General features: G+C 34.3%; 1 protein-coding gene across 1 annotated transcript; it reads right to left on the bottom strand.

Moving 5' to 3' along the window:
• Window positions 1-782: 782 nt before the first annotated feature.
• Window positions 783-10,301, bottom strand: LOC134229554 (ankyrin repeat family A protein 2-like). Its single transcript, XM_062711302.1, has 10 exons — window positions 10,185-10,301; window positions 7,791-8,231; window positions 6,770-6,856; window positions 6,324-6,411; window positions 5,600-5,722; window positions 4,902-5,051; window positions 3,674-3,811; window positions 3,196-3,396; window positions 1,845-1,913; window positions 783-1,217 (listed from the first exon to the last, which is right to left on the bottom strand). Exons 2-10 carry the CDS (start codon window positions 8,085-8,087, stop codon window positions 1,078-1,080), a joined length of 1,293 nt encoding a protein of 430 aa, XP_062567286.1. The 5' UTR covers window positions 8,088-8,231; window positions 10,185-10,301; the 3' UTR covers window positions 783-1,077.
• Window positions 10,302-13,067: the final 2,766 nt, after the last annotated feature.

Genomic DNA, 13,067 nt, shown 5'->3' with positions numbered 1-13,067 from the left:
ATTACTGTATACAGGGAAAATTTCGCCCCGTTTTATTTTCGCCCCCTTCACCCTCTTCTTGATTGGGCGAATTTAAAATGGGGCGAATTCAAATTACACAGTAGAATTTCTAATGCCCTGTTCACACGGAGAGTTTAATTCAAATTAAACGTAAAGTTATTGCGAATTAGCTTCGCTTAGCGTTCACACGGAGAATTTAATGCGAATTACACGTAGTTTAATTCGAATTAGTTTACTGCGCATTAAATTACTTCGCATTAGCTCCGTGTGAACGCTAAGCGAAGCTAATTCGAATTAAAGTTTGACGCGTGCGTAATGGCAAAATTCAGTCAAATGCCACTTGTCGGTGTTCAGCTATAGGTACTTGTGCTATTTTTGAGTGAAAAACTAAGAAAAATTGTGTTAATTATTAAATTTGTGTATACAGACACTTTGCCATTATGTCAAATGGATGTGCTTCTGCATAAGGTGACGTGATTTGCAAATGACGTCATAATAGCCGTGCTGACGCCAGGCTGCAGAAGTAAAATTTTAATTCGCATTAGTTTACTTCGCATTAGCTGTCGTGTGAACGCAATTTAATTCGAATTAGTTCGATTCGCATAAGTTTACTTCGCATTAATTAAATTCTCCGTGTGAACAGGGCATTAAACAAAACTATGACAAGGCGAATTTAAAACGGGGCAAAATTGTTTGCAACTGCAAAAGGGCGAAAAAAAAAAACATGGGCGAAAATATCCCTGTATACAGTATATCAAGCTACTTTTCAATTACACACCATTTAATTTTTTTTTCATTTAACTCAAGATCTTTCACTATTAGTTCAAAAGGATTATAATAACTAAATACTATAACTTTAGTACAATGAATGATTACTTTCCATCTTAGTCACTACCAATTTTTGCTTTCATTCTTAATCACTAGTTTCACTACTATAATTTTGACCTCCAAAATTGACATAACACTGTGAGCATGAAGCAGATCACCTTTAGTTGAAGTCTAAATATTGATAATACAAGTTTTAATATTTTGCCTTTCCCTGGTCAACAAGGAGTATTACTCCCCTTAGCCATTGTTTCACCAAGTCTGGTAGGGAGCACATTTTCCACCAAAGATGCGGAACGTGCCGTCATTTTTATCTGTCAGTTCTGCCCAGAAAAACGCCTTAATTCCACGATATCCATCTACCTGAATCTTTTTCTGCAGGTTTAAATACCCTGTATATGAAATTGGTAAAAAATGACTTTAATGAAATGACCAACCAACATAATTCTGATGAGATTGTAGTTATATGAACTCTACATATTCCAATATCTATTCTGATTAAACAAAAACATTATTTACATAATTAAACAGCTCTTGTACAACTCTTATATTGAATCACTTAACTCCATAAGTTCAAGGTTATAGTCTACATATTAAGTTTCACAACATTTGGATTTCTTCTTAGTTACTGTCTTCAATTTAATTTAAGATGAGAACTGTGTTACATATGTAATTTAAAAAAAAAGAGGAATACTGTACTTAAATTAATAATTTTTTATTTGCAAAAAGTTCATTTGCATAATTAGGAGAGATAGTGTGCTCATAAAAATATTCTCATGTATATATTAGTATTCCACTAATTCCTAAAGATTATATAAAACAAAGTACCATAATTCATGAAAATTTTGTCTTATTAATAAAGAGTAAATTTTAAAGTATTAAATCTTGTCAAGGTGTCTCAAAAATAAATTTTGAGATGTATCTCTAAACTCAACATACGTGTCAATGGTCAAATTTGGTGTAAAAAAATCAATGTCTCAATTAAAATCTCTATTAAATGCACAGTATTAGATATATACCTGGTTCATTAGGATAGACATATCCTTCAACAGTTCTGTCAGCATTGTAAACCATCATCTCACTGTTACCTGAAAAAGTAGAACAAAGTTTGTATGATTTTATTATCTCATTTTTTGGTTCTATTATGTGATCCAACTCTTTGCTTGTGTGATAATTTGGATAAATGCAACAGGTATTTTTGCAAAAATTTGAAGCAAAGTGTTAATTAGATTATCAAAATCATGTTATTGCAGCATATTCCATCTTCAATTTTCAATGACATTTTTTAATCCTATTAAAAGGACACAATGAGTCAAAATCACGTCTTTCTTTTAAGATATCTGTAGCATACAGAGAAAAACTTATGAAAATTATGAGTATGTAGCTAAGATATGACAATTTAACTGCAAGAAAAGACTGCACAATATATGTGCCGGAAAAACAAAGGTTGCATGTATCTACTGTTTTGTTGTTTCGTGTATGTCAAGGTCAGGCCACTTTTATCTTTAGTTCAAACTTGTAAACAACATTCAACTGGAGCATGCAAAGGTGAGAATATGTTCAAACAACTTTTTATGAGATTCATCAAAATATTTGGTCTACTAACATTCATTCGTGGATACTTTAGACCATGGTGACTATGGTAACTTATTCAACTTTTCTGCACATGTGTACAATAGGGAGGAAGAAGTATATAGCAATAATTTCGTTGTTGGGCATACTGAAATTATTTTGACTTTTATTTTTCTCCATAAAAATAGAATTTTAAGGTTCTGAAACCTGTAATTTTCTGAAACCTAATACTTTTGGAAATTGAACAAAATATACACGGGTCACGCAAAAATTCTACATTTGTCTATTTTCCCCTTTGTGCATCACAGTGTCTCTTTCACTCTCTAGCTACCTACTCAAAGTTAAAGACATTTTATTTTAAAGGGATCAAAGTACACTTGTAATTATTCAATGACGAACAGTTTCAAAATCTTACAAACAAGTTAATTCTGTGTTTGATTTTTGAGAGGGAGTCATCATCAAAATATATGTACTAAAATGGTCTAATGAAACTTGAAAAGGAAGTGCTTTAATAACAACTGATTGCAGGCATGCCATTGGTTACATCAAATACTGTGAATTTCAAAATTATTAATTAAAATTTTCCTTAGCAACTACTGCTATAAAAAAGTATAGGTCTGGGTCATTTTCTAGTATAATGTAAACAGCTTAAAAATACTGAAATCTAGAAAGGATTTTATTAAATACTACATTGTATTTGTTTAAAGAAATGTAATGGAGGAATTTAAGCTTTGTTAAATCAAAATTTAAATGTGTAATTCTGCATTATTTTCACTGTGAAACAAAACTTTGCCTTACCCACTGCATTTAAAGGCAGCTGAACTTTGACCACAAATCTCTTCTTCTCTATGAATTTCATTTTCTGGATAGCATCCTTTGCTGTCCTTTTGAAGACCTTGACATTTGGTTTGTTTGACCCCATGACCCTGTAAAATGACACCTGAACACAGTTTTGACTTGGGTCCTCCCCCACACGGAATGGTCTGGCAATCACAGATCCTGTCCAAAAGATGAGTATTTATATCATATCCAGTACGTATTTATCTTTACAGTCTAGAATACACCAAGCTTACATTGTAAAATACATTAACACTCGGCTTCAAATATATTGTACTGACTAGAGAGCAAAGAAAGCTGATTACAGTGAAACACAGTTACAGTGAATAGGCTCATACTGAATTAACTACAAGTATTTAAAATACAGCAAAGTCCCCTCCCCCCATTTACTTCCTGCTGTACAGTACTTGAGCTTTCCTATAATCAGACTTTGACTGACCTGGACAGTTTCTCTTGTGTCCGCCCTCCCGCCAATGACGAACCTGACACGCCTTGCCACAGTACATGGTCACATGACACGCCCCACAGCGCTTTAGACCTTCCTTTGGAATTTGTTTACATTGCACACATACAGCATCTTCAACAAAATTCAACAGTATCAATATATTTTACTGTATTTATCATGTTACAGGTTAAAAATTAAGGTATCTGAAATATGCAAGAATTGAAAGAAACAAACTTTTACAGTTTTTACATCTACAGACATACAACCTTAAACAAACTTTAATTTGTCAGGAAATAAATATTTGCAGAATGCAACCTTTTCTCAATTCACTCAATTCTTTGCCAAAAACAACCAGGTATTCTAACTGCATGGATGAAGTGCAGAACTCTTTTCTTGAAAATGATTTCCCAATTGATATCTAACTGGATGAAGTGCTTTATTTCTAATAAATAGTGTCCTAATTGATATCTTAGAAGATGAAGATTGAAGTGCATGACTTCTTACAAGTATCCCATTTGATATCTGTCTGGATTAAGCAGGTTAATTGCTCGAGTTCTTATCAACAGAATCTGTGTTTGATATCTGACTGGATTAATTGCACAAGTTCTTACATACACAACAGTATCCTGTTTGATATCTGAATGGGTGAAGAGCTAGAGTTCTTACTGACAGTATCCCGTTTGATATTTGACTGGATTAAGTACATGTGTTCTTGCTAACAGTATCCTGTTTGATATCTGAATAGAGTGTTCTTACTAACAGTATTCTGTTTGATATCTGAATGGATTAATTGCACAAGTTCTTACATACACAACAGTATCCTGTTTGGTGTCTGAATGGGTTAAGAGCTAGAGTTTTATATCTGACTGGATTAAATGTATGAGTTCCTACTGACAGTATCCGGTTTAATATCTGACTGGATTAAGTACATGTGCTCTTACTTACAGTATCCATGTTTGATATCGGACTGGATTACTCTTACTAACAGTATCCTCATTGATATCTGACTGGATTCAGTACTTGTGTTCTTACTAACAGTATCCCGTTTAATATCAGACTGGAGTGTTCTTACTGACAGTATCCTGTTTGATATCTGACTGAATTAGATACACCAGTTCTTACCGACAGTATCCTGATTGATATCTGACTGGATTAGGTACACCAGTTCTTACCGACAGTGTCCCGTTTGATATCTGACTGGATTAAGTACATGTGTTCTTACCGACTGTGTCCCGTTTGATATCTGACTGGATTAGGTACATGTGTAGGACTGCTTTTGTTGCACTATCCTTGGCCAGTTCCAGGGCTGTGGTGCCATCTTCATCCTCCAGTTTAGGGTCAGCTCCATGTTCCAGCAGCAACTTGATACAACCTGATATCACAATTTATTTTCATATTAAGAATTAGTGATAAATTGAAACATTGACTGAAATCATGCAACCTGTTATCACAATGTACTTAAAATTTTTTATGCAATGATACAGTAAAACTCAATTAGTAAAAACATGGATATTGCAAATTCACGGATATAGCAAATTTATCTTGGATTCCCAGCTATATAAATTTAACAAATTCCTTTTACGGATATAACAAATTATGGATATAGCTTAGTAATTTCATAGGTCCAAGTAACTTTGTTATAAACAAGTTTTACTGCAACATGTCTAGTATGTGCAAATGTATTTCAATTAATTTGAAGTTCGATTCTGTGGAAATATTTTTCAATGTTGATACATGTATCACAGTTCCATTTTCATTTAGCCAAAACATGACAGTGGCTATCATATCAGAAGGATACTGACCCTGATTTCACTGTAGAGCTGCCCCATTCAGTGATGATACATCATATTATTACACTAAGTACATTCTTCTTATTTAACCTAAACAAGAGATCAGCTATTATACCACGGGGATACTGACCCAGATTTCCCTGTAGAGCAGCCCCGTGGAGGGGAGTGGCCCCCGTTTTGGTCTGGTGGTTAACATCGGAAACTTCACAGCTCTTTAGCAGAAACTCAGTCACTTTTTCACATGGATAACGCCCTGTAAAATTAAATAAAAGAAAGACCAATGACCAATTGTCTGCTCTTGCTCAAATAAAATTGATGAGCACTGTATACAACTACTTTTAATTGAAGAAATCCACATAATTTTCTATTCACAGATTGATTAGAAAAGTGTGATTCCACAGAATTATAACCCTCTGGAAAAAATACCTCAGCTGAGTAAAAAAAGTTAAGCAAATGAAAACTACTTGAGGAAAATTCTGATTTTAAGGATTTTCAAAATACCATACTCAATGAACATTTGATCATAATCTAGAAATTGCAAAAATTACTTGAACTGACCTATTTTCCTCCACCTATTAGCTGTTAGTACTAATGAATGTTTAGTATAAACATAACCTCCTGAAACAAAAATAAAATGCATAAAACTTGTTTAACAAAGTAAAATTGGTAACGGGTGCTTTTACTGAAGCAACCGATTTGTGGCATAAAATTCAAATCACTGAAACAAGTATCAAACTGCCTTAATGATAAGACTTAAAAAAAAGTCTTAAAAACACCATTTAACAATTCCTATTAAGAAATCAAAAAGTTATCAATGACATGCAATTAACAGAAATGCAATTAACGATATATACCTGTGGTCAGAAACAAGGGAGTGAACCCAAGTCCATCAGGGATTCTTATATCAGCACCGTATTTCATCAGCATGCTTACTACATGCAGCTAAAGTACATCAATTACTACTATATAACTTATTGTAAAAACTTGCCCTATATACTGCATTTGTGTAAATCTAAGGGATCATGGATTTTACAGTACAAGATACATGGTATTCAGCATCTTCCCTAGCCAAGGGTCTCTGATTCCAAAATATAGTCTGAGTAGAATTTGGATCAGAAACCCTTGGCTAGTGAAGATGGGTATTCAGTAGGCAGCACAAAAATTGACTTAATATACAATTTGTAAGCAAGAATTTCAGTTCACATTTTGCAAAATGATATGATAAAACAAACCTCACTTTATTTTTCATAGTTCATTACTTATTGTTTGAATTTTAAGGCATAAAAATAGAAATCCTTACATGTTTACAGGACACAGCGAAATGAAGGGCCGTCATCCCCGCACTGTCTGTTTCGTTAATCACTGAAGGGTCAACAGCTATCACAACCTACAAAACATCATCACAATCTATAAACTAGAACTGTCCAAACGGGACAAAATACCCCCCGCTGGGTTTTTCAGAAGTAAGTTTTTCCATAATAAAGATATGTATCACACATGAATTATGAAATTTTTCTTCCAGTGACCTTGAAGTTCCCCAAATGACCTTGGGTCAAGGTCATGACAACCCTTGGGTCAAGACAATCTTTGTGTGAAATGAGAACCTACCAAACTTATCCATAAGAAAGATATGGACCGGACACAAATCACTTAGTCCAGTGACCTTGAAGTTCCCCAAATGACCTTGGGTCAAGGTCATAACACACCCTTAGGTCATGGGCAATCTTTGCGTGAAATGAGAACCTACCAAGTTTATCCATAAGAAAGATGAAGACCGGACACGAATTATGAACTTTTTCTTCCAGTGACCTTGAACTTCCCGAAATGACCTTGAGTCAAGGTAATAACACACCCTTCGGTCATGGGCAATCTTTGTGTGGAGTAGTAGATTCTAATGTCCCTCCGTAAGAAAGATATGGACCGGACACGTTTGCACAGACAGGCGGAGAGCTAGACAGACGGACAAGGTGATTCCTATATACCCCCCCCCCCCCCCAAACTTTGTTTGCGGGGGGTATAAATATAGCCACAACTTATAAATATATCATCTTCACAGATTACAAAATAGAAAGCCACAACAGCCAGGCTACAATATATATTTGCCTTACGCATGTATTGCTTCATAGCTACAGAACTGCAAGCTCTCCAAATAAAAAAAATATTGAAAGATCAGGAGAGTATTGCCACCCACAGCAAATTAGTCCTTGTAACTGTTGTTAATAGCCCTTCTAGCCCTGAATTTTTCAAAATCTAATATTTTTGCAATTGAGGTAAGATAGGGAATTTTAAAGCTGAAATGATTATACGTAGGTGTGTAATACCTCTAAATAATCCTTGAGCTCTGAGGAGTTGTCTGTCTTGCAGGCACTACATACTAGATCTGCCAGCTCCGTCTCGGGTGAATGTTTGTACTGCTCTAACTGCTGGTCAGTCATTTCTGACAAGGTCTGCGTTTGTTTACATTTCCCTTTGAGTCTCGAAGTCTCCATTCTGGGTTTTGGTGAATTCTTGGAAGCATCCTCCTCCTTGCTTTGACAATCATCAGTCTTAAACAGAGAATCTGCAAATTCTCCCAAATTTTCAGACTGGAGTAAGCGACTGAATTTTTCACAATCCATACTTGTAGTAAAATGCTGTGCTGTTGTGTGATGGTCCCCTTTCTCTGTGTTGGTATCCCTCTGTTGTGATAGTTTTGTCCTTGTCCGTTTGTTCGAAAGTGTTCCTCTCTTTGCAATAGAAATGACATACAGGACAACGCTCACCTAAATAATCAAACTCTTCATAAATTACATGTACCTAATTTGTTATTCATTTTACCAAGATCTAACATGTCTAAATTTTAAACAACATTTTTAAAAGCTAAAGAAGTTTGTTTGCAGTTCTGATTTAGTTCACTTTATTTACAAGACCTCTCAATTGATTTTCAAAGATAAGCCCAATTTTTCTCCCCAAAATATATCAAACAAACTTCTCTAACCTTTCCAATATTAAAAACAATTGAATCTTTAGGACCTGTAAGACATGTATACAGTATGAATTTTATCAGACAATAGTCATCACTTTAGAAAACTGGAATTGCAGAAATTACTTGTCAAAATGGTAGACTACATGCAATCATTGACAAGCAGAATTATTGCACTGATATGAGACTTAAATGCAAAATAACGCTGAAAGATTACTTATTCTATGGATACTGGAATTTTCACCATTAGAATTGTTTAATGTGTCATATGACATTAAAACACTTGCCATTAGTATGAGTAACAGTTCACAGGGTTCTATGTGCGGGCAGAAATCGGGAAAGTAGCTTGGCATGGTTCTGAAGTTTGTCATTTTTTTTATTCTAAGGTGTATGTAGGTTGTCCCTGCAATTTGATAATGAGTGGGATGGATTAAATTACACATTTTCTTCCCAGCCATGTAGGGATTTGAAGGCTATTCAGTATATAAATTGTTTGTTTGCTTGCTTATTTTGCTGATAAAGTTCAGTGCTTTCTGGTTGGGATTTTACTTATAGCCCATTCTCTAAGGAAAAATATTATTTTTTGTGACCACGGCAATATCATTCATTAAAATGAAAAACCTGGTTTTTATTTTAGACTTTATATCTTAGAGCAGTCTTCTAGTGTGCCAGGTAATATAGAAATCAGACCTAAACTAAAGAGGCAGTAGCTAGTGTGTTGAAAGTATTATACAGATATTTTAGTAACCATGGCAACACTGAACATCTAAATCACTGAGATGTATCTTTATTTTAACTGCATGTGTGCCAAGTTAAATATAAAAAGAAAACAGACCAAAAAATGATATACAGCATGAGTAGATATTTCAGAGAAAAAAATTCTATGTAAGTAACCATGGCAACTATCTTGATCTAAATTAAAACCCCCAAATCAGACTTATGTATTAGTGAGGTCTACTTGTGCTCAAAGTTCTGTGCTTTCCCTTAATATCAAACAGTAGTAATATGTTTTACAGTGTGACACTTTGGGGCAAGCACTATGATCAGACCATAACTGTAGGAGGTGTTTGTTTTAGAGAGTATTTTAATGATTTTTTTTTGTACATTGTATCCATGGAAACACTGTTCATTGAAAAAAAAGAAAACTGAATTATATGTCTTTATATCGTCTATATATACAATGTAGGCCTATAATATATTGTACTACAGGTAAGTTAATTACCTGCATGAGCCTTGAGGATGGAGATGCATTTTGAAAGAATTTTATGACAAGGAGCACACGGTGGTTGTGACCGGTGGGCAGGGTATGCTCACTCCTCCATGGCACCTGATCCCACCTCTGATGTTTTGGAGGTCCGTGTTTGCTGTAATCCTATTTTGTATTGTTTTATGGACTTTTGATCTTGAATGCTGTTCGTATCTCCATATGTTTCATAATTTAACAACTCTATTTGGTAACCATGGCAACACTTTTCATTGCAACATTTATTGAAACCATTTCATGGAGTATATGAAAAAGAATTAGAAACATGCTGAATCTCAAGTTATTTCAACAGTTTAAAAGTGTTAGGCCTTATGTTGATTTGCATGCAATATTTCTATTTCTTTTTTATATATATATATATATATATATATAAGTAACAGAGTAACGTTCCTACGGCCGTGAAAGAAGAACAAAAATAGAGAAATTCGCATTATGTCCATATCCATTACTAATTACAATGTAGACACAGTGCCTAAACATGACAATTACCAATATGATCAACTTAGACCAGTCGACTAAAACCTTTGTCACGTTTGTGGACAGGCAGAACACTGAACTTTTTGGGCAACTTTGGCTCTTAAGAGGCGGTTCCGAATGGCCTGAATTTTCAGGATCGGATAAATTCAGACCAACGCAGAATGAACTATAGAAAAAAATAGATAAGACAATAACAACGATAGATGCAAATACCTGTAGCAATGAATGTAGTGATGTTAAATAATGGGTTCCGACTACAATGTAAATCTACTGCTATTGTTGTTTTATTACATGCCAATGCGGTTTTGAAAAAAAAGGTTCATGTACTGAAAGAAGTTTTGTCCTAACATCCGTGTCTCAGAACAGACGTGAAACCATGTGGGGATGGTCTAAGGTCTTTTTATTAAAAACACGGCAACATTATAGTGGAAGGTGGAGGGGGGGGGGGTCAGAACCCGAACCCCCTTCTAGATCCACACATGCAGAAAAAGCTTGTTTTCATTTATAAATACAAGTCACGCTAAACTGAAAACATAATCTTTTGGATAAAAGTATATAATAAAATGAAGATGTGTCTTTAGATAAACGTTTTGTGATTAATAAAATTGTAGATGTACAGTACGTGACACTTTTTATTACGCGTATACTTCAGTCGTAGCTTCACCTGCATTAGTTTTGGGAGTTTTGATGACGTCATAATACTATGCGTCATAATATACTGGCGTCACAAAGGTAGCAAACCATTCTTGTGTTTTATTTTACGAAGAAGCAAACGGATACTTTATCAGAGGTTTCTTGATTGCAAAAATGGAAACTCAAAGACTTGGAAAAAAGACATTTGAGGAACGTTTAAGGTCTCACACGAGGAAATAATTTCACTGTATGTTACTATATAGCTTTGATTAAATTAATTAATTAACTAGACTCTCAGAAGATAAGTCAGGAAATAGAAAATAAAGATTAATGCTTAGACAAAAATTTGAGATCAGAAAATTACCCCTTATGCGGCTTTTAAGAAAGAAAATTGAGAGTAAACTTACCTACCCCGAAATATGGGTTTCAGATGTTGACAAACAGCTTACACATCATCGAGGAAGCTGCATCATGCGCACCTAAAAAGGGTTCCCTTTAATTCAGTGGCACAATTCTGCTAAAGATATGATATTCCTAGTATATGAGTCCAAAATTAAAACTGTAGACCAAAAATGGAAAAAGAAAAAGAAATTGTCTCTATGTATATGGAACTTCATTTGAACTAAGTTCATTTTGATTGATTTCATTTTAAGATCAAGCTTGCTAGACTATGAACAAAAAACAAACACAACGACAATGACGCCTGTTGGAAATCACTTTGAAAATGATATAAAAAAAGATGCTTGAGTTTAGCATTGACAACTGATGTAGGTTGTTTTCGCAGACCAAGTCTTCCATCGATCTGTTGGAGTTCCCAAAGGCACTAATTTTGCCCCGTATTAGCAGATCTATTTTTGTATTCATATGAACTAAAATTGTCATGAAAAAAAGAAGTATCTTTCTGTGAACTTTAATTCGATTTAAAATATCTAACATGCAATGTTGATACATGGCCAACATTACAAAAATTCAATAAATCCCATTAAACTCGAAACTGTCGTCAGGTCTATAAGCAGTCATGGAAAACAAGTGTTCTAATGTGTACCTCATTTAATGTGAGAAAGCAATTTAAGGCAAAAGTGCATTGAAGTTTATGGTAAGAATTCGAAGTAATTTTTTGAAAATACTCAAAAAAGAAATAAATACTAAGGATATCAATAAATGCGTTTTATATTCTTTATTCAACTTATCATGGTACATGAGAAAGAAAAAAATATATAAAAATAATCACTAGCTACAGAACTGTAGCTCTCTGCTTGAGAAAATTCAGACAGATAAAGCAGAGAACTACAGATCCAAGCGTTGTAAAAACCTTCGATTTACGCCGACGATTTTTTATCGCTACTTTAGGTATTTTTTTTCGTGTAGTTTAAGCTTTCTCTGGCTTTAAGAATGGTATCCTTTAATAATTCATATATTAAACTCTTATATTTGATACTTTGTTAACCTTTTAACGGTCCAAAACAGTCTTGTATACAGTTTTGTAATGTCGCTGTGAAAAAGTTCCATTTCGACGTCCGTAACCACAAACCATTTGTTAGCGATGAGAGGCAAGTCAATGATCAGGAATTGAAGTTGAATGCATGATTAATTATTAAATACCATTTAAAATTATTTTCAAAGCTGGGGAAAGTGTAAAATGCGAAAAATACCCATGTGAGCGACAAAAAATCGTCTGCGTAAATCAAGGTTTTTATAACGCATGGATCTGTAGCTCTCTGCTTTATAGATCTGTCCGAATTTTCTCAAGCAGAGAGCTACAGTTCTGCAGCTAGTAAACATGTAACGTCTTGCGTGAATTATAGTGCTTAATTCTAATAATGAAAAAGGCTAAGATAACGAACAATGATTGATCCGAAAGAAGTCCCCAAACAATACAGGTCTGTATGAGGGCATAAACACGGACAGCTGGAAATCCCAGAGGTGGGATCAGGTGCCTAGGAGGAGTAAGCATCCCCTACTGACCGCTCACATCTGTTTTGATCCTTCTGGTTCAAAAATATCCCCACACTTTCATAATTCTTAATAAAATCATTGTCCAACCTTGAAAGCCAATAAAATATATTGAAAGAACACGTATCAACCCTATGTCGCATTAAATAATCTTGTTAAATTCTTAGGATTGAAACCAAAGAATCAAACAAAATAACATGGAGATATAAAATTAAGGGGAAAAAAACACCCCTAAAAGAAATGAGATGTAATGATAGAAGTATACTTTATCTATAATAATTTGGATACCGGTAATTCATTCTACTCAGA

The sequence above is a fragment of the Saccostrea cucullata genome, unplaced genomic scaffold, assembly GCF_032062105.1.
Source record: "Saccostrea cucullata isolate Sc308-1 unplaced genomic scaffold, CSIRO_AGI_Scuc_v1 ctg14507, whole genome shotgun sequence".
NCBI classification, from domain to species: domain Eukaryota; kingdom Metazoa; phylum Mollusca; class Bivalvia; order Ostreida; family Ostreidae; genus Saccostrea; species Saccostrea cuccullata.
This window is presented reverse-complemented; position numbering and strand designations above follow the sequence as displayed.

Coding starts and splice junctions, on each gene's coding strand:
- LOC134229554 (XM_062711302.1), bottom strand. CDS start 8,087: ATGGATTGTGAAAAATTCAGTCGCTTACTCCAGTCTGAAAATTTGGGA. Junction 5,052..5,599: donor TGCTCTACAGGGAAATCTGG/GTCAGTATCCCC, acceptor TTGTGATATCAG/GTTGTATCAAGTTGCTGCTG. Junction 1,218..1,844: donor TGTCTATCCTAATGAACCAG/GTATATATCTAA, acceptor TTTCATATACAG/GGTATTTAAACCTGCAGAAA.